This window comes from Calonectris borealis, chromosome Z, assembly GCF_964195595.1.
Source record: "Calonectris borealis chromosome Z, bCalBor7.hap1.2, whole genome shotgun sequence".
In the NCBI taxonomy this organism is placed as follows: Eukaryota; Metazoa; Chordata; class Aves; order Procellariiformes; family Procellariidae; genus Calonectris; species Calonectris borealis.
The window spans coordinates 41,355,277-41,378,204 of NC_134352.1; the positions used below are offsets into that span (position 1 = coordinate 41,355,277).

Here is a 22,928-nt window from a genome sequence, read left to right on the forward strand (position 1 = left end):
AGTAAAGCTACAAAAATGGAAAAATAAGACTGATTACACAGAATTGTATGTAAACTACATTGTCTACTTCTTTTATAGTGAAGCTGCTTTCTATTTGGTTAAAAGTTAAATTGCAGTTTGTTACTGGCTAGTCATTATGTAAGTTAATTTAAAGAAAGCAAGCAAAAGTAACAGAAAGATAATTAGTTTTATGCCATAGTAGGTATTAATTTCTTCAGAAACTCTGGGAGACAGTATATTAAAGCAATGAGGATCAACAAAAATATAGTTTAATTGTGCTTTTATTATCATGAAATCTTGGTTACTAATACTGTTTTCTGTATGTCAGGCACATGAACAAATTTTCTACCATAATTAAGTATTAGGTGAGGAAATTACTTACTTAAGCTTTAACTTATTTGAATTATGACATTATAGCCAATTTCAGGAAGTTCTGCTTTTATTACATACCTGCAGGTGTTTTGCTTCCAGAGCATTTCACAGCAAAACCATTGGGATAGTAATTTACAACAATCTGTATCATTAACAGTTCTCCTAACCTACTTTTGATGTGATGTATATTTATTATCTTTTTGTTTGTTTTTGTATTTTAATAGGATTCAATTGTAGCAATCCAACAGTTCCCTTTAATTGGCCAGCTTCTAGGAAGGCTTTGTTGGAATCCTTTTGTTATAGGATATGGTAAGAACGTATAATGATATTTCTGCAGCAGTTCCATAAACTTTATTCTATAGGAATTAGGAAAATACAACTTGTTATATACTTTGATTTTTTTCCATAAAAATACAGCATTCTTTTCTACTTAAGTAAATTTTGAGATGAAAAGGTTAGCCAAGTTATTTAAAATATGTGGCATTGAGATAATCTTAAATTTACTTTTGGAGCTAATTAATTTTATGGATTAGTTACAGAATCTTGACTTGGGAGCAGTAGGTTTTAAACCCAGTGAGTGTTTATGTGTGTCATGATTTCCATTCTTCTTATTTTCTTGTTGTATTAATTACATTTTTGTTAGATTCTCAAAATATACAAGAACTAGTGTTTCAGATTACTTTCAGCAGAAGTTTCTTCTAGTTATACATCAGAATATTGTATTATATATGCTAATATAGAAGAATTAATTTTTCTGATACTTGGTTTGGTTTTTTATTAGTGTAAAGCTCTACTAAGTTATGATTGTGTTTGGTTTTATTGAGTTTAATCTGAATGTGTATTTTCCCCGTCGTGCAAACTAGTGAAAATATAGAATCAAAAGCAAAGCAGTAAAGTGGTGACATAGGAAAAAAGCGTATGAAAAACAAAAAGCATCTTGCTGGTAGTGTATATGTGTGTAGGTGAGAATAAAGAAGAGAAAAGAAATTGGGGACAGGAAAGCTGTTGGGAGGGAGAAGACACTACTTGCACTACCTCACCAGCAGTTCCAGTACATTTTTCAGGAACTGAGATGTTGATATGTTGATAAATGACTTGGGATCTACTTTGAAGCAGAAAACTATTCTGAGCTGCTCTGTGAGCCCCTTAAAATAATCTTTTGCCAGTCTTTTGTTACTACTACAACTGCAAAAAGAAAAAGTTGCATTTTGTCTTTTCTGCTTTATGCTTCCTTCTGGGGAAATATGGGAAAGGACAATTTTTGTGTTCACTTTTTTGTGTTTGGCTTATTAAGTCAAGTACAGCATTAGGCTAAAGTGATCATACGTCTTCTGGTTTGGCCTTATCTTCTTCTAGTCAGCTCCAACCACAAGCGGAATGAACTTGTCTGCAAAACACATGGTAGATGTGTGTTATGTCAGCACTTCCTCTCTGAAAGGAAAATTTGGGAAGGAACCATAGATTTAAACATAGATCACTTTCACAGAGCAGCAAATGTGTGCTTTTGTGGCACCTTCTGAGAAAAGCCTTTTCATACTATAGACCTATTTTTACAATGAAGAGGTTCCCTTTTTAATCATAGTTCCGGTTTTTGAGAATGTTGGTAAGTGTTGATGTTTACAATTACACACGTGCTTTTCTTCTAACTTTTTGTTTGGAATATACAAGTCTTTAGACCATCAGTTTTTCTGAGCTGACAATATATTGTCGTGTGGTAGAGAAAGTAGCTTCATCTATATTTTTCATCAAAGTTGAAAGCCATATGTTTCTGCTTTTGACTCCTTTTCACAACAATCCTAGCAATACGTTCTTGGTTTCCTCTACTTCTTTCCTCTTCTTTGGGATCACTCAGCATTTTCTAAAGCAAGAAAAGCACTTTTTCTGCAGGTTGGTTATTACCTCTGAAGATTGCAAGAGGATGCAATCTCTTTTTTGTCGGTGTTTTTTTTTTGTCTCAAAGTTGCAAGCAAGCCAATTCGGAGAACTTCACTTGCTCAAAATGGAATCGTTCACTTTAATGCTTAAAGATGAGTCAGAGATTTTCTGACATCAATAGACCTGAAGATATCTGCTTATACATTCCCACCACTTCCTCTTTTTAGAGCCACCTGAGTGCTCTTTGGACTGCTGGCATTTTAGATTCAGCAGGTTTTCATTTTGTTTGGCACTAGTTCTGAAGATATTCTTTAAGATAGTGCTGGCTGTAGCAGATGCTGACTCTCAAGTGGGTTTCATGTAATTTCTCATTTGGATAAATAGCTCATTCAGGCATGCTTCTGAGACCAGGCCACCCTTGCAGTAGAAGGAACTAATTTTGTTCAATTCGGTCTTTCATATTAATAAATGGAGGAGGAAAAACATTATATTTCTGCATCATGTCCAAACCACAATACCTATCACCTTAGATGAATGTCTGTTGGTGCTGGAAGCTGACATGGCTGACCACTCAGTGCAGGAAGCGTGGTCTCTAAGGGAAAATAATCTCCTCATAAACACTCCTGAGCAGGAGGTGACCAAGTTAGCCTTATTTAGAAGGCTAACGTGAAGGAAGCACGACTGAAGAAAATCTCATGGCTGTGCTTGTGGTCCTAAACCACAAGGGATACATGAGAAATTCAGTCTTGGTAAGGAATTCCAGTGTTTTTTTCTGTGGGCTAGGGGATTATCTTCTCAGTAGGACCCTCCTGGTTTGAGTTTTGAGCCGAAATGTCTTGAATCCCAAACTAATGCTATAAATGCTGGGAATTTCTTGGTGGCTCTGTATGTCAGTATATGTGTGTGAGTGTGCATGCTTATGTATGCATTCACTTCCACAGAAAGTTCAGTTTTAGCTAATCAACATTTTCTGATATGTTTCAATAAAATTTTACAACAAGCTCTAAAAAGAATATTTCTGGCTGTAAGATTAGGGTTTTCTTATTAGATCCTTGCATCTGGCCCTGTTCATGGCAGGGTATTTATAAACAAACTGACTATATCATAGGATGATTGAGACCACACTGTGTTATAAGAAAAAAACGTTGCCTTTTTTTTTCTTTTTTTTTTCTTTTTTTTTTTAATTTTATTTTTGATGTAAGACTGGCAGGGAAGACGTGCAATCTGGTTCATCATAAAGGTTTGAGCTTTTATTTGTTTGGTTGGTTTTTTCTTGTTTTTTTTTTTTATTTTTTACAAAACGGTTTCCAAGCTGTCTTAAATTGCCTACAGAAAATTTTGGAGTTGGAGTTACAACAGTAACCTCCTTAAGAAGTCCAGTAGATAGTTAGTGACCTTCTTTGGGATATAATTTCCAACTTTGAGTTAATTTTGTTCCTCTGGATGTATTAATTGGGTATTAATTTGGGTAGTGAGATTCTTTCATGCCATAATAAGATCAAATGCCTTCATTTGTATCCTGATAATGGTTTTCAGTGCATACCGTGATGGTATGTTTTCCATGGGTATCACAGATAGTAGAAAAATGGGAGGAAAGAACCCACCAGTAAGTTTTCTGTGGCTCTCTGTATTTGGCCTTTTGATGGGATTATCTTTTACAGGTTCCATAATTATTTTAAGATCTGTCCCCCTGTATTCTTAATCTTCCCATCTTTCATCCCCAGTTCCAAAGCAATTGTGGAAAGAAAACAGTGAACCTGAGAGCGGCTCTCAAAGAGTCATTGGGTACTTCAGCAAGAGGACTGTATGGTTCCTTTTCCTACTTTTCACAGATCTATGGGAGACTACTTCGGTTTTGGTTGTAGCCAAAAAGTAATTTTGACTGGGAAAATTGTAGAGTTGTACAAGTCCCTTATCTTTTGGGAACTGTTGGCATAGCTATGACACCAATATAAGTCGGTTTCACTTAGGTTGAGGTTCGAATGTACCTAGCCAAAACTGTGTAAACTCATTATGCTGGCAAAGTGCGCCAGTATATCATTTATGTAAGCTTTGTTTTCATTTTAGCTTTCATCATACTGATTTACATTTCTGACAAGCAACAATATATGCAATTTACTTTATAGTATGCAGCAAGTCACATGTATAGCAAAAAGTCTTCGCATTCAGAAATCTAATTAAGCAGTTACATGCATTTTTTTCACCTCTTTTCTTTATTTTTTTACGTCAAAAGAAAACCATAACTTACATAAAATGACTTAATGGCATACTGTAGATATACAGTATAAATAGGATGAGTCAAAAGAAGGAACACTTGAACTATGTATACTTTGTTCGGGATAGGCGATTTGGACTTGATTCCCCCCCCATCTCTTTCTGTATAGTTTGACTTTTTTTTAAATACAATTGATATAATTGAAAATTATCTCAAAAGCCAGACTTTATAAACAGACAATATTTTAGTACTAGTAATTAATAATGTTTAAAATCTTCATTTTCCAAGAAGCAAATGGCTATCATTTAGTCATTTAAACAAATAAAACAGTAGTTGTTTATTTTTCCTCCCATATAATTTCATATCAGGGTTTAGCTGAAATTATTTTTTAAGAAGATAAGAGTTGCCTCTTAGTGCTGATATCTGAGTGCTGGCTGGATGCAGTTACAATCAAAGTATAAGGATTCTTTGAATTTCTGCTGAGCAGTATGCAAGATGTCTCCTTTAACTTCAATCTTAAACAACCTAGGAAATTATTAGCCTTGTAAAAATCCATATTAAAAAAAAATCCCCAAGCACACAATGACAGAATACCCCAAACTGTAGTCAGTTAAATGTGTATGTTTGAAAAGCCATTTCTGTGCAGAGATGTTAGTCAGTGGGAGGCCAGTAATGGCCTACAGGCTTGTTGGACATTTATTGAGGAATACTGGTTTAAATCAATATTAACTTCTCTGATCACCTGGTGAAAATACAGGCATTACTTAATGGAGCTTTTATTTTTTCTTCAGGCTTTGCCAACAAAGCACTTCTAAATAATACTGTTTATTACATCCTGGATAACAAATACACAGAAAACAAAAGAAAACACTTTTTGAGCTTGATAATCAAATTGTCTCCTAATATAATTTCTAAAACTCATGTGGTATTACTTGTTTGTATTATTTTTAACAAGAATAATATTGTTTACTAAGTGAATATTATATCAGAGCTACAATACTACTTCCATTTTTCGTAATTTTTATTACAATCATGCAGTTTTATTCTGGGAAGAAATTCAGTGTACAGACTCCTGGTATCTGCCAAAGAACATTAAAAAAAAAAAAGGCCTATTGAAAACAAAGTTGTGGGGAATATTCATGAGTTAAATGGCTCTTCAACTGCTTACTCCAAATAACCAGCTCCTCTATAATAATATCTGTGCATCAAAGCACAGTGACAGTAGTGCTCAGTATAGTAGGTTTTTAGAGAAGGCAACTAATTTCCAACAATGGGTTAGAATTAGGTAAAACCTGATCTGATCCTGAACAGAAAATTACAATAGGATTTTTTTCCATCAGCATTTAGCTATTCTGCTGTCTGCAGAAGTGTCATTTTCCTGAAGCATGGAGAATCTTAATATGTTCTTACAGAAAACTCGATGTTTTATATTCTTGTTACAGATTATTTCATACTCCATGAACTTAACTTTTTCAGAAGTGAGCATTCTTTAGTTGCACAAGCTTTGGACACAATGTAATACTTATTTTACTACTGTTGATTATTGTTTATTATTAATAGTATTATTTAGATGCGGAATTGAAAGTTCCTTGATGATAGCTTCAAGTATTATTTATGTAAACGAATCACTAGGTCATGCATGTTTATTAAGAGCATCTAAATATTATATAGATTTTGAACTCTTTGATACCTTTTAAACTGCTATTGAAGGAAATGGTTACACAAGAACTACATATGAATAACATTAAATGTGTGGTGCGAAACTGGTAGAATAGAAGCATTATGAGTTGAGACTGACATTTAGGGCTTTAGTTTTGAGGATGGATAGGGATTGTTGTGTGTAATTCTCTCTGTGTTTTGATTTTTCTTTTTTTTTCTCTAAATGTATCCTTACTTGCTTTTTTTCCTGCAGATGAAAGCCAGAAGACTCTGATGTGGTGCTTATGTTGTCTATACAGCAGTGAACCACAGAACCCTGTGGAATTGAAGGCCAACAGCTGGATACGGGTAAGTGAATGAATCCTTCCCAGGACTGCTTTGAATTAAATTGATTATTTAAAGGTGCTACATCCATAGCATAGAGACACTGTCATTTAAGAAACTGCTCCAAACACAACTTGCATGCATATTGTGTTGAAGTATATATCACACTAATTATAACACAGTCAGTGCTAGTCTGTCATTTTAAATATTAAAAAGATGTGGTATTTTAAATTGGGTAGTTTTGATGGCTTTTAACCTAGTACGTTCACCAAGTCTAGTAACTGAATAGTGAGCAACGACCACAAATCAGAAGGGAAGCAAGCATTATTAAAAAAAAAGAACCTTTCAATTAGGATAAAATAAATAACCTGGAGAAGTGCCATAGTTTGTTTTGAAAACAACTTATATTTGCTCTTTAATTTTATTCTTTTTTACTTTTGTTTAATCTTCTGCCTATGAAGAATTTAATTGTATCCAAACTTTCTTCAAAGGCAGGCAGAGAGGGGAGGGGTGGTGCTTGTGTGTGGATTTATATTTAGTGACTTAAGGAGTAATGAATCCTTAACTTTAATCCCAAATTTGGGGTTTTGCATGGCACATCTGTTCATATTTTATACATTTCCACACTGAACTAGCAAAGCACATCAGCATGTAAATAACTTGCAGCACATTGATGCTTAATGCTTTACATTGCTGAATAGCAATTTGAGGGTGCAATGTTGTTTTTATGTCCTTGCATACTCCATGGGTCCATATCAAAATATAGTTTAAAATATTAATGGAATTGTTAATGCATTTTTTTTATATATCTTATAGTCCTCACAACTAGTGAGAATGTAGCAGCCTGATCATTATTTATGTACATGTCTGCTAAAGGTGAAGGTACTTCTAGGCTCCTCTAGGTAGTTAATTTCTTACTTACTAGTAGACTTTGTACATTATCTAGGTACTTTATCTAGGTATGCATGTAATACTGGGATGTACAGATTATTATAAAATAGGTGATGATACTGCAGATGTTTATGTTGGTAAATAACTATTTAACTGTGTAGTACTGTTGATTTAGGTGCAGTAATTCTCAGCAGTAAGTTCTCACAAACTTTCAGATGCCCTTGGGCCCCGATTTGGTGGGTTCTACCAAATGCCGTGAAATTATCAACAACTTAATACTGACTGAAATCACCCTTATTTTCTTCCTTCCTTTAACCTTTTTCAAGAGGGTCTTCCTGAGGTTAGTATACTTGAAATTCACAGTGTGGCAATGCTTGAATACCAAAATGATGCAAAAAAAATTCTGCCTTTTCTAATGTAGTCTTGCTGGTTGGACATATTCTTCATAATGACATGGGAGATGCACAATAGCATGCACTTAGTTATCAAACAGAGCAAAATTTGTCATTTTATTTGTTATTAGCAGCAGCATATGCATTAATGATGTTAAGTGATGAGGAGAGTTGTACCCAGACAATCGTCTACAGATAGCTTCCATTTCTGGAAGAGAAAAAAAACAGCTGTTTTAATCTGTATCAGTTGCCTTATCTGATTGATGTAACTGAACTGATGGTGTGGCTGATAGAAGAAAAAGTATCATGAAAACAAGAACAAACAGTTAGGGATGGATAAAGGTGGGACTGCTGCTTTTGGCAGCACTGCCACCTGAAGCTGTCTTGGATTGGGCCTAACACGTAAGCATTTGATTCAGCCTGACTGTAGTCTGCAGAAATTTTTCACCCACTCTGTGTGTTTGAATCAACCTTAATAGTCATTGTGACTTGATGGGTCCAGAGTTAACCTAAAAGTGATAGGGAAGAAGGCATGGAGGAGTTCAAAGCATAAACGTGTCTTACTGGCTATTTTTATCATTCAGCAGTTCCCTAGTTGCCTAAAGTGGGTGTAGCATAATATGATCTGAAATGTAATACCTTTGTATTTTGATTGGAGGGAAAGAAACAGCTCTTGGAAAACTTCTAATTAAAAAAAAAAAAAAGGATAGGTAAGGGAGGTTATAAAATGCACGTCATGAGGATACAAAAGTGGAGATTAAAAGAAAGGATATTATTAAATTGTCTTCTATAGTTATTAAAATTTCTTCTCGGTTTCTTACTGTGCAGTGTGCATCATCACAAAGCTTTTTGAAGAAAGTGGTTTTATCTCCTTTTCCTAATCAGCATTGTAATTCTAGTTACCAGCAATTGTGATGTAATAAGGACTATGCTTGTTTGTACAGAAGAACCTAAGTTAAATATTTTGCTACTCTTGAAGGGTTTCTTTTGCCATGTGTGATAATGATGTATATTTAAAAAAAACCCCATACAGTAAGTCTATTGATCCACCTAGTGCATACTTAACATTGTTTCCTCCTGAACTGCTTTATTTTCCATATTATATGTGTCTCAAAAAATTGTCACAGAAAGGGAGCAAGACACATTTGCTATGAGAGCCATAATTTGAGGTTTGCATCAACTGTTTTCATATTGACTGGATGACCAACCTCTGCAGTGGTTTGAGCTGACCTCAGCCTTGGTGAGAGCTCTTTACAGCAGGGATATTCACTCTCTGGTGGAGAAGATGCCAAATACACTGTGGTACACTATGGAAAAAATGGCCAACAGTCTAAAATACATAGTTGAAACAAATTCTTGAGGGTGGGGAGGAAGGTAGTTTTGTGGCTACATGATGTAAAGGGAAATTGAAATCCAGAAATTAATTCTAAATAAAGCTCTGAAATGTGAATGCTACTTAAAAGGTTTTTAGTATTACGGAAAACTTGCCCGTATTTGGAATGAAATGATAGATTATCTAAGGTATTTAAGCTCTCCCTAGAGGGTATGGATGGAAAACCATCCATGACCACACAGAATGGGGCTCTTTGTCGGGTCCGTACACACTGACACAGGAGCCATGGAAAAGGGCTTTACATATAGGAACTGCTGTTCAGCTTCTGCGGAAGTGACCTTCACAGTAGCCTTGTCCTTTGGCCCTACAGCTGAGAGTTAATTTTATCTCCTCAACTTAATACTTCAGCATACACTGAGGAGGAATACTCAGCTTTTAAAGAAGTAACGTAGTTTACTGTGTAAGCCAGCGTGCATCAAATAAATTGGGACCTCTGGGTGTACATTTAGTTGACAATAGAACAAAGAAAATGTAAAAAAGCAAATCAAACCAACCAACCAACCAACCAAAAAACTCCACCCAAATAACCAAAAAATGAGGAGTATGTAATGCAGATAGATAACTTTACCAGCTTACTATTAACTGTTTAATTTTAACAACAACCACCACAAAAACCTTTTTAAGATTGCTTCTTAGTTTTATGGGTTTTAAATGTGGCTTACGTTAAAATTTTCCTCCCAAAATGCAAAGTTATATCCGATTGGAAAATTATATTATTCAGTCAAGTTAGTGGTGAATATTCTTCTTTCCTTTGTTTTTACAGCTATGTACATTGACTATTAAATTACACCTTGCTTTTTGTCATGGCAAGCGTGAGTTCCTAAAAAGTACTTTGTGGCCTTTCAGTGCGTCTTTGACTAAGATCATTGATAGGAAGGCTGATCTCAAGTCTTTTGTTTTCAGCTACTAAATTGCATTTTCAAAGTAGCAAAAAATGTATTTGATGCTTGCTTACTTTTTAACTTTCCTGCCTTTGTCATAGAGAAGCTGTGTTGTTTTTAATGACAAGAAGGGTAGCTACCCACTTGAACAGCATTATTAGTAAGTTTCAGAAACCAAGATCATGCAGGCCTGTAAGTCCTCTGAAAGAATAAAACGTGCAAAGATATGACTTGGAATTTAATTAAAACGTGCAATGTAGACTGCAGTGTTTTTAGGATCAGATGCTGTTTAAAATGGTAGAATTTTTTTATTTTTAATGATTTTGAATTTTAATGCTGGAATCTAGGTTCCATAGGTTTTCTATACAGCCAGATGCAGTATAGGAAGCCAAGATACATGCTGCCACAGATTTCTCACTGATGAAATCAGTCATGACCTGGTGAAACCAGTCTCTAAGAAAGTAAGTGATTTAGTTTCTCCAGCTGGCCTTCTCTGAGCAGAGTTTTGGACCTGTGCAGTAAGTCTGGTTCTAACATGGGCTTCCGTCTGGTGGGGCTAGAACAGCTTTCTTTCTCTGCGGGTTACTCTTGAAATCACATTGTAGCAACTAGAGGACTTTTCTGAAGTAGATTTCCATTTTATTAACTTGGTCACACCTCCTCCTCTCCTCTCAGTTTATAAACTGTGTTTATGAATTGTTTATTGCTTTGGAATTTGTCTCAAATACTGCTTTTGTTGTATTGTTTTGGAAGACCATACATACTTGTGAAAGTTCCAGTGCAAAGTTCTTTGTAGAATCATAGAATCATCGAATCATTAAGGTTGGGAAAGACCTCTAAGATCATCGTGTCCAACCGTCAACCCAACACACCATGCCCACTACACCATGTCCCTAAGCGCCTCATCTACACGTCTTTTAAATACTTCCAGGGATGGTGACTCCACCACTTCCCTGGGCAGCCTGTTCCAAGGCCTGACCACTCTTTCAGTAAAGAAATTTCTCCTAATGTCCAGTCTAAACCTCCCTTGGCGCAACTTGAGGCCATTTCCTCTCGTCCTATCGCTAGTTACTTGGGAGAAGAGACCAACACCCACCTCGCTACAACCTCCTTCCAGGTAGTTGTAGAGCACGATGAGGTCCCCCCTCAGCCTCCTCTTCTCCAGACTAAAGAACCCCAGTTCCCTCAGCCGCTCCTCCTAAGACTTGTGCTCCAGGCCCTTCACCAGCTTTGTTGCCCTCCTCTGGACACGCTCCAGTGTTACAGCCCATCCCTTTTAAAATTCGGTAAAACAGGAAGAGTTAATATACCTCTTTTTAATTTTTTTAATTTTTTTTATATAAGATACATTTTCTCAATGTTTTACTTTCCCTCAAAGGAACGAGTGTATACATAATAGCTTAAACATAGGGGTAGAAGGCCTATCAGTCTTGGAACGTGTTTTTAGAGGTGGTTTTGGGGCTTGGCCAAATTTTCCTTTCTGGAAATGTGTAGTTCTGTTGGGTATGTGTATCCAGTGGAAGGCCACGTTATGGTAATGGCTGCAAAAATAATAGGTGTTCTTTGTAAGAGTAATTTTTAATGGCGCTGGAATTATAAAATTATTTTTGTTATATTTTCCGAAAATACCTAATGAAACTTGTGTCTTTTATCTTTTATAAGATTTCATACATGTTTTCTTTTACCAGTGTTATTCTGGGTAATTTTTGAACTGAGGATGGTACGACACCAAATCCATGTAAAAATTTTAATTTTATTGCGTCAGTGAGTTTCTAGTTCATCAACAGAACTGTGTAAAAATAATATTCCTATGAAAATACTAAAACTGATTAAAAAAAAAAAGCCTCTAAAACTCTGACTCATCTATTAATCATTTGTGAATGTTGCTGAGATATTTCTGCTTTAAGATCAAGGTTTTGAATTATGGTCTGCAGTCCTTGCCTCCCCCTCTTTGAGTTTAACTTCTCAATTTTCTGTTGAGCTAAGCAATGTTGGTGGGAAGGTGGTGGACACCACTTATTTCCAAATGTATGCGATGGAAAGCAGAGACCACATTATTATTTCCTTTGGACACTGTCAGGACTCAATGAACAAAGTTTACCACTTGGGAAGTACCTCTTTGAGAATGCAAATGTAGTCTTCTCAGGTAAAGGACTTCCATTTTGCCAAATTCAGTGTTTGCAGTAGAACTGCAACATGGGCTTGCTGGAGTTTCTCTGCTTTTTAGGGAAATAGGAGATATACCAGCACTTTTCAGTGTCATCTTGTTATTTTTTGAATAGCAAACACGGAAACATGTTTGAAAACCATTAGTTTAATATGGTATGTGTTTAGTAGAACCTCTGCTTGTACAGCAATGCTCGAATGTTTCTGGTAAAAAGGGTTTTGTGGGGTTTTTTTATTGTTTTGGTTTGGGCTGGGTTTTTTTTAATTTGAGTTATAAATCTGAGAACGTAATGTCAAGGCCTTCTGTGTGGGATCTTTCCCTTTAGTACTGTTACACTTGCCTCCTGTGGAGGACACATTAAAGCATCTGAATAGAAGTCTTGTTTTCCAGAAGAATTGAAGGCATATACCTGTCTTCCACATGACAACCTTTTGATGTACCTTGACGTTGTGTTTGTTTACATTAAATTTGATGGAATTCTGTCTATTGTATTAAATTGTATTAAAGTGTTTTGCAGTGGATTGCTACTCCTCAAATAGGCCAGATCAAGAAATTTACTGCCAATTAAGCACAGGATGTTTGAGATTTTTAGTGATGTTGTCTGGATGACCTGTTTTTTTTATGATCTTCTTGACTTTTTAATTAAACTACAATTTTAATTGAGTTGGTTCAGTTAATGAAGCAGTGACCTTTCACCCCTACTTCTGAATCTGTGCCAGAATTTTCAACAAAATGGGCTTTTAAGACCTTTGCTTTCTATGTAGCAATATATCTAAGACTGTGATGAATTAACATTGAAAGGATGGTCTCTCAGTGATGCTTCAAAATGGAAACGTTTGTGATTTACTTTTTGGGACAGATGGACTTGCATTGAAATGCTTAGTTACTTCTCACTATAAACTTGCACTTTTATGTGGTTTTCCTTTCTTCTTTAGATGTTCAGTGCTTCTTCACTCGTATCTTGGATCATCCAGCTGTCTGATCAGGTGTTACCAGATTTGTCATTCTTAATAGTTTAATTCATTGACATATATTTTGGTTAGGCAATAGTATTCAGGAATAGAAGAAAGTAGGCATTGATGGAACTATGGGAAAGTTGTGGAGAATAACTGAGAAAAAAATTGGAAAGAAGTCATGTTAAAAAAAGGTCAGGGAGTGTGAAATGTATGCGTGTGTGTTTTCATGTATTTTGGCTTCCATTTGGAATAATTTACCAAAGCATTTTCAGTATTTCTGTCACAACAAGGATAGTAAGGCATCATGAGTAAATCATGAAGGAACTGAGAAGGACTAGATTATCTTTGAGAAATACAGGGATTCTCATCATATCTTTATAAAGTATCCAAGATATCTTTTATGTGAAATGGAAGATGAAAAAGGGAGGTAGACTTTATAATTCTCAGTATAGAACCATAGAATAGTTTGGGTTGGAAGGGACCTTTAAAGGTCATCTAGTCCAACCCCCCTGCTGTGGGCAGGGACATCTTCAACCAGATCAGGTTGCTCAAAGCTCCGTCCAACCTGACCTTGAATGTTTCCAGGGATGGGGCATCTACCACCTCTCTGGGCAACCAGTGTTTCACCACCCTCATTGTAAAATATTTCTTCCTTATATCTAGTCTGAATCTACCCTCTTTTAGTTTAAAACCATTACCCCTTGTCCTGTCGCAACAGGCCCTGCCAAAAAGTTTGTCCCCATCTTTCTTACAACTCCCTTTAAGTATTGAAAGGCTGCAATGAGGTCTTAAGACCTTAGAATAAGAAAAGTGTATTTTCTTCCTGTGTCTGTTTTATGGGAAGAAGCTTATTTTGCAGGATATATGGCTTATATGTATTTGTTAAAATACAGTATGCCCAGTATGTGAGGAGGAGTTTGGAACTGGACATAGGAGTTTGTTTGCAGTACATAGTAATGACAACTTTGTAGCTTATTATGATAGCTATTTACTAACTTATGAACAGTGGGTGTATGTTCTTACGTACCAGTAGATGGCATTCTTCATATTACGTACAGGTACACATATGTTTGTTTTATATTAATATATACAGCTTTCCATTTCACAGCATTCTAATACATATTCTTCTAAGGAAAGATGAACGTTTTCTTTTAATAGTAGCCTCTACATAAGAAGCCAGCTCCACTGTTGCCCAGGTTGTGTGGCATCATTTTGAGTCTTAGCTGTCTAATGATGCTTGCACTAGTGAGAGTTCTGTGTTAAGATTCCTGAAATTTTTGACAACAATTCAGGATACTCACTAATAGGAAAATTAATTTCATTACCTTCTTTCCTGCATGCACAGTGCATGCAGTTGAACTGATTTTTGTCTTTTCTTGCCTATAATTATTTTAGAGATGTGGAAGAATTCTACACGTGTTTTCAGTTGTTGTTATGATAATGATTAATTATTCTTTTTTTTTTTTTAGTACTTAGGGACTTTGTATCTGAGGATCTGTTGTATTAAACATTGTACACGAACAGTTTAGAAAACATTCTTGGTTCTGAAGTGGTTACAATGAAAGACTCATCATGCAAATAGCTTTAGGAAAAAGAATCAAAAAGAAACAACCATTCCTTTCTTTCAGCTGCCTCCTTCCTCACTTTTATAAAATTACAAATAGTATTCTGAACAGTGCCTGTTTTTTGTATTTCCCCTCCTCTGCTTTTCCCTAGGCAAACCTTATTATGTGGTTTCGTGGTGTCCCATTTATGTATGGTCATGCACTGTATTTTTAAGGACAAGTCATGTATCTATTCTGGAATGGTTTTAGTATGTCTGTCATCGTATTACTTGGTTTGCTGCTCCCATGTTTTATTTCATTCTGTCACCTTTTTCACTGCTGCTGGTTTCAAAAGTTTATTTGCTGTAAGCATGAGACTCTCTTCGCAATGTCGGGTACAACAAAGCATCCATTCTTTTGTTTCTGGTACCTTGTTAAGAGTAAGCCTTTTGCAGTGCATTAGCACAGCAACTCTAGCAAGCATAGTAAGCTGCGAAAATTTATACCACTAAATACCAGTAGATGGCACTTTCTGTATTAAGCGATTGTCAGTATGCACATCACACAGACATGCATCCGTGCAGAAACATGTGCTCTCCCACACCGTTTCTAAAGAGTAGGGTAATTTAGATGTTGTTAGGGATTAAACTAATGGTAATAACGCTGCAGCCTTTCCCTGGTTCCATGTGGATGTGTTTTGTTAGAAAGGCAGTATTAGTTTGCCTTTAATTTGTCAAATTTGTCATGACGATGACAAATAAAGATGAGTGCTTCCTCTAAGGAAGGACCAAGTTGAACTTGACTTCTACAACCAGATTAAGGGGTATAAAATAATGCTGTTACAGAGTAAGCATGAACAGGCCATTCACTGGAGTTGGTAACGAGAAATAAAAACTGAGAATTAACTGTTGTGCATTATACTTTCACTTAAGCTGTTCTATGTTACAAAAGTTTTCCATTCTTAGTCAAAACTAAGAGCAATTTTTAAATAAATACACCTCATAAAAATGGAAACAATCAAAAACGGTCTACCAAATATCCTGCTGCTAATGGTTGTCTGTTCTGGAGGCTTTTGTGAACATGCAAGAGATTCTGGATAATTAGGCTAAAATTAGGATAAAGAGGCTAGTGATCCTTTTTATGATATTGTTTTATTTGTGTTTGGAGATTTTTAGATTATTCTTATGATTCATGATTGGTCAGAGCATTAAAGCACTTAGAACTTTAAAATTTTTAAAATTACATTTTGTTATGCAATGCAATTATTGATGTTCTCATCATTCATGAAAATTTTAATCCAATTTTAAACCCCAGATAGGCTTATATCCTGTGGACAGGATGGGAAGTGCAGATTTCGATGGCATTTGTAAGTTGACAAGCCATCTGAGTTGCATCCAAGAAACCTGAATGTTGTATTTGACTTGTGAGTCAAGGAATAATGAGGAAGCATACGAGCTTTCTGAATAGGAAAAGCTGATTTTAAAATGTTTCCCAGATATAAAGGGAAAACATGAAAGATAACTGCTTCACAATTTTGTAAAATTCTGTTTACATAGTTTTACTTTTTATGCATGAAGCTAAAAATACAGGGTCTTTTTGTTTTAAACTTGATCTACCAGTTTAATAATGAAGTTGACTAATGAACAGCAAACATACCTGAGTGAATGTAATTGTCACAACAGTTAAACTGATGGTTTTCCCATTGTTTATTTAAGCAATAAAGGATCAGAAGCGTTTGTGTCACCCTGGCTTCTGTGTAGTTCTCAGTCCACCATCTTGTACAAGAAAGTCCAAATATGTAATAATGTCAGTGACTATAAAATTGTGTTTGCTCACCCAGTCCACCTTTCTTGATACACAGTGCATATGCACACTCTTAGACTAGATCTTAGGAGCAGAACGAATCAGGTATCTGAAGGGCACTTTGTTCTAGAGTGTTCTAGAGTTACGTATACTAGCAAAAATTAAAAAACTATTCGACTGTAGATAGAATGGGTTAAAGGCCAATGCCCCACCCCCTGAAAGGACATATAGAAGACTCATATGTGCCATTTTGTCAAAGGCGATGGTATTAAAACCCAGAAAACCCAGAAGGCAGCTTTTCTCTTTGTAATTATTTGAGATAAATTAATTGGTGTTTTAAAACAATTTTCAGTTAATTCAACCAGTGGAAGCTGGGTGAATTGTTATTTCAGACATGTATGCAAAAGCTATACATACATGCATTGTGTAAAAGGAAACATAAAAATGAGATGTTTTAGAGAATGCATAAGGAAAGTGAAAATAGTGAATTCCGTAAAACAGTTTGTAAATAAGACTGAAAAAAACCCAGTCTTACAAACTTAAGGGCTGACTCACAGGTTAGAGATCAGAGTGTGATCAGGATTTGGAACAAGTGGCGAGAGACATGTTAGCAGGTGTAGACATAACTTCTGATGCCTTGTATTTGTTAAGCAGCAACTTGACAATTAGAGTTTTGTCAAAAGCAAACAAAAAGCTTGTGTCAGTCAAAACTAAAGCATAGGGAGACAGAGTGCTCATTTTTTCAGAGCCAGTTAACAAATCAAATCTGACAGAGGGGAAAAAAAAAAAAGATGAGCTGAAAGGTCATGCAGATCTAAAAATACTTGGTGGAGCTTCATAACTTTTGCCAGGAGCTTGGGCAATGGACAGAAAAACCCATAATAATAAAATCTTTCAATTCAGAAGAGTAATACTCAAAGTGCAGAATAAAGCTGAAGAGGCCTGAATATTCCATGACTTTTTCCTGAAGGCTTGCTCTTCTGAAGAACACCTGAGTGGTACATTTGTTGGCCATGTACAAAACCAACCCAGATCAAAACCACTGAAAGATTACTGCATTAAATATTTTAAAAGAGAATATCTGACATACAAGGAGAGACATTTCTGATTGGTGCCAGATATTAAGTTTGCTGTAACATCAGGGTTTAATAGTTGCTCTTAAGAGAACAGAGTAAACATTTTCAAGTTCAGCCCTCTCCTTAGGGAAAACTGCTTTTGTTTCTTTGGCTGTCATTTGGGTTGGGTATAGCAGTCAGTTTGTCTCACCAGAATGTAGCAACATGTTTTTAAAAATCAAGAAGTTCTATGAATCTGGAAGAAAATAATAATAATACCCAAACCCAACAATAAAAGGCTACGGTCAGAAGCTCCAAGCCATTTTTGAAAGAAGCAGAGCTTCTGTGCTAAATGAAACAAGCATAGATGTAATATACCTGTGGAGAAATGTATAGCAAGAGAGATTGTACTGAGGAAGAGTATCGTGTATGTGGATGGACTGTATAAAAAGTCTTCGGAATGCAGTTTATGTATTTAATCAAGCTGCCTGAACCATCCTTGTGAGTGTATTGTTGTGCAAAACTGTTTAATAAGCATTCTGTGCAGTTCGTGAAAAGAGAAACAGAAGGGATTAATTTAAGAAAAAAATCCTCAATTCTTGTGACTGTCTCTGCAAAAAAAACCAGAGATGGTATCACCGCAGTCATGTCAGTTAAAATAGGAAAATGCTGCTGTTTGTGTCAAGGGCCTAACACAAGCAAGAGTAAGAACTCCTACTCTTTCTCTGGCCTCGGTTCATGCAGTAAAATGTTCGGGGTTTTTTTTTTGGTAGAAGCTGAGCTTCAGCTGAAACAATAATAAACCAGTTGTGGCCACTCATGAAAAAGGTCTGAGGATAAGTTTAGTAATCGAACACTTTTCACCTTTAAATACAGCATTTGCAAAGGTAAATTCAGACCTTGGACAGAATTGCTGTTTACTGGAAAATCCAGTAAGCATTTGGAAAAAGCTCAGTGAGGCAAAACTTAGGTATAGATCAACTATTTTAATTCGTGCAGGATCTGAGAGTATTAAAGACAGAGGCTAACTGAAAAGACTTGTATTGGCACCTTGTGAGGTTGAGTATTGAGGCCATTACGGAGGAAGCTGAGTGCAGATCAGTGGACGCTGCCACGCTTGGCGTGAGGGAGCGCCACGAGTAGGCTGCTCCGCGGGGGAAGGTGAGCCAGGATCCACAGGGGACTATAGGAGGCAGGTGCGGCTGTGGCTTTACGCAGAAACAGCGCAGTTGCACGAGAAGAGCAGAGCTAGTCCAGTGACAATCACCAGGGTCAGCCATAAGTCCAGTGATCGCCAGACCAGGTTCACAGTGGTGAGGCAGGTCCAAGGTCCAGCCGGGAAGTCACGGCCACGGGTCAGGCTCCAGAGCAATGAGGTGCGCCACCAGCCACAGGCACGGCTGCAGCGTAGCTCAGGCAAGGACCAAAAACCTTGTTCGCCTGTGCTTAAATGCAGTTCCCAAACAAAGCTGGAAGGACCCGGCTTCTTACAACTCTTGCTCACGCAGCCCTGAATGACAGCTGGCCTTGAGCGCAGGCAGCCGAACCCCTAGGAAGGAGGGATAAGGAGGATACAACTAGATGCCCGCTCTGTTCGTACAAGCTTTCCTAAGGCTTCTGCGTTTGGCTGTTGTCAGAGCCAGTATACTAGCTAGATAGAAAGCTATTTTTGTGGTATTTCTGCTCCTGTGTAATTAAACTTGTCTCATTTCAAACATACCATGTGTAGTAATTGTTAGAGGTAGCATTAGGGAATGTGACTTAAGAGTACAAAAATGTCATTTAAGAATACTAGTTCAGAGGGTCACAACAACATAGTTCTGATTATTGCTGTCAGTTTGAGAGGCCAAAGGGAGGGTATTGCAGTGCTCTGGTGGTTTCTTTAAGACTTGTCACGGTGGTTCCTTTAAGACACTGGAAAAAATATATTAAAAGAGAAAAATAAAGCTTATTCACAATTTAAGAATTCTTAGTTTTAACAGACATGTTTTAGACTGGTCTCAAATGAATATGACATGATACAGAGAAATCTGTTAAGGCTTATTTCAGAATTTGAAATTGTAGGCCGCGTCAAGTGAGAATCCACTAAAGCTGGGTAGCCATAGATTTACTTACTTTTTGGAAAACTGAAAGTACTTTGATTATTGGTTTATTTCCCAGAGATAACCTCCCTATAAGGTACTATATTTAATAAAGTTTTTTCCCCTATTCCCTTATTTTTAATAGCCGTAGCATAGTCAGTCTATGTATAGCGCTTGAATTACTCTTCTATATAGTATATTAGTAGGCCCCAAATAAGTAGGCTGTTTTTGAGGTTTGCCACACTACTGAGGTTTTTTTTGCTTTGTTTTCTGATTGAGATTTCTTTCAGTCTTACTTTTGCCTTGACTTATTTTTGAGTGATACAATGTGAGGTTTCTTCAGATGTGAATTAGAAGACCTAGGAATACAGTTTCTGAAACTGCATGAAAAGTCCTAGGAAGGCTTAGGCAGTTAAGATAATTTTCCTACATCTCTCAGTTGCTGCTTGTATACGAGAGATAACCAGACAGTCTGTGCACTGTTAGAACAGCTCTACAGATGGCGATAGAAAGCTCTTTTAGTTGGGAAGTGGGACAGATTATTATGTGTGAATTTTTTCTGCCCAAGGGTCACAGTGTGTTTCTCCCAGATGGCCAAAGCAAAGTTTGTTGATTTAATGTCTGAAACACAAAGGTGAGTGCATTTGTTAGAAATCGAGAATAAACTGATGCTGGAATGTCATGATCTAATATAAGCTTGCTGGAATTGGAAGTATTCTGGTAGATGAAAGGAGCATCTTGTGGTGTGGAAAGTGTGTGACAGTGAAGTGCTGTATTTGCTCTCCAGACACTTTCCAAATCCCTCAAAGGTGAAACCCCAGAGAACGTTCTCCATCCAAGCATTCTCTACTTGATCTAATTCGTAAGTAAGAGGTCCACACAGAGACTCTAGATGACTTGATTCGATCTGATTAGTGAGGTAATTTGTAGCCGTTACAGGCTGCTACAATAAATAAGAGAGAGGTTGACTAATATATTTTGTAATGGAGCTGTTTTTTCTGTCACATAGACAGAATTTCAAAGTCTAATCTCAAATTCCCTTATTCCCTTCTGTTGCTGTAAGTTCCAGTGCTTCATAATAGCTCATGTCTATGAGCAGATATTTGGCTTTCCTTAGCACCAATGTTTTTTGTGAAAGTCTTCCTCGTATCGGTGGGTATCTCAGGAGGTTTATTCTCTTCCGTCAAGACCACTTGCTATGTGAAAGTGCCTCAGTAGCTCCGGTTCACATACACGTTATACATTTTGATCATCATGGTTCTTCAGGTAAACAATGAAAAATATATTCTCCTTTGATACACTTGGTTGAAGTAATAGGGGGACTTTAGGATTGACTTGGTCTCCGTTAGCGTAGTACTTTCCTGACTATTTTCCCACTAGCAAGGATTTAATTCTGTACTGTCAGACTAGAATGTCACCTGAAAGTTTGAGTCAAATGCCTTTACTTCTTATACAAGACTTCACACTGGGGTCCGTTAAGCTTCAAAGGTACAATTGGTTTCTCAATATCTAATCTGTTTCCTGTCTGTGTATTTGGCTCAGATTCACTTGGCTGTTTTCTTCTCCAAAACTCATGTTGAATATTTCTTCGTATTTAGATTTTTAAAAATAGAAACACTTCTGTTACTCTCCCCATTTGTTTTATTTCAGTTGCTGAAGTAAACATGTCCTAGTGCTTATATGAAGAAAATGTCCATAAAGATGGTGAGTTCTGTTAGGATATTCTGTTAGGAGTGCAAAAGTATTCAAGTGATCCAGGCACACTCCACCAGAACTTGGGCCTCATTCCAGTATGCGCGGGATGGGTACTTTGAAGTTCTGTTCATCCCTTCACCAAACGATAAGTCATCTTGGAGGCTCCCTGAAACACCACCACCCTTGGCAGAATGTCTTTTTCTAAGACAACTCCAAGATCCTCTTCTAGACTAACATTTCCCACAGTATGAATTTGCATTCAGGTAAGTACTCAAAAGTGAGAGAAGGTTTTGCCTTTATAACCTGAAGAGCTGTTGTCTATTACACATTTACTAACTTCCTTACCAACTTCCTTCCAGTAGGAATTGAATTTATTAGGGTGTATACTACCTTTTTGAGGTCACACATTTACCACAAGGTAGGGCAGGGTATGATACGCTCTTTTTACAAAACATTGCCTTTTCCTTGAATGCCCTTTTGATGGAATAGATGTCTGCATGCCAGCACATCTCAAAGAACCACAACTGCACTGGATTCCATATTTTTTAGAAGAAAAGGAATGACATTAATGGAGAGTGTGACCATCATAAAAGAACATTTTTTGGTTTGTTTTTACTATTGTTGCTTATAATCTTGGTTAGATCATTGTGATTTAAGGAGACAGTGTTCCATCCCTTCGTTCTCTCTCTAACAGTGCCAACTTTAATACAGATGCATTAATTTATACATGAAAAATTAGGTTGTACATTGGAATTATGATAGTCTCTTCTTAGGTGAAGAGTAGTGATTTGATTTTGTGGCCAATATACTTGTCATCTTTTAATAAAACCCGCTACGTACTATTTTTATTTATATGCACACTTTGTCAGATGGTTAAGAACACCTCAGAAAATGTTACTAAGAAAGAACATGGTATGTTAAGAATAATCCAAATACAATGTAAAAAGCTTTTCTCTTTTTTTTTTTTAAAGTGTTCTCTTGTCTTTGTAAAAGCAAATCTACAAGCTCACATTTTTCTATGAGATGGGAATTTAAGGTAACACGAAGAAGATATTTAGTGCACAAATTACAGTGAACCTCAAGATCTGTTCTTTAGTCTGCTTTATTAAATTAGGAAGAGCCTAAATCATTTATCATTCCACAGGGGCAAATGGGCCCCAAGAGCATTTGATGCAGAAAAATATTAAAATAATGTTGGATTTACAATAAATGATATCTCTATGAGATAAGAATATTATATTAGTGACATATATGGGTAATGTGTCTATTAAAAGACTTATGAATTGCTAGAGGTCATATGGAGAAACACGTTTTTTCCTTCTTATCTTGACAGTTTTGAAAGAGGGAGATTAAGAGCTGAACTGAGATATTTGAGTTAAAATTATGAACATACTTCACCTGCTATTTATTATTGAGAAAGTTAGAGGAGAGAGACCATATGTCCTAGAGCATAGATTTTAGCATGGTTTTATTACAAATACAATGTTTGAAACTTTTTTTTTTGTTGTTTCCCCCTCCTAGGGGGAGAACACTAATTTTAGTAATATTCAGACTAAGATAAATAACTAGTTGCTTTAGACTATTTCTTATCTTTGTGATAGTATCACTATAATATTTTACCATAG

General features: G+C 36.3%; 1 protein-coding gene across 1 annotated transcript in view; it reads left to right on the forward strand.

The window, feature by feature from the left end:
- Window positions 1-22,928, forward strand: part of FANCC (FA complementation group C) — an 87,230-nt gene that overhangs the window by 17,215 nt on the left and 47,087 nt on the right. Inside the window, exons 3-4 of the mRNA XM_075136496.1 lie at window positions 597-681; window positions 6,375-6,469. Of these exons, the coding sequence (XP_074992597.1) occupies window positions 597-681; window positions 6,375-6,469 (180 nt within the window). The remainder of the gene's footprint in view (window positions 1-596; window positions 682-6,374; window positions 6,470-22,928) is intronic.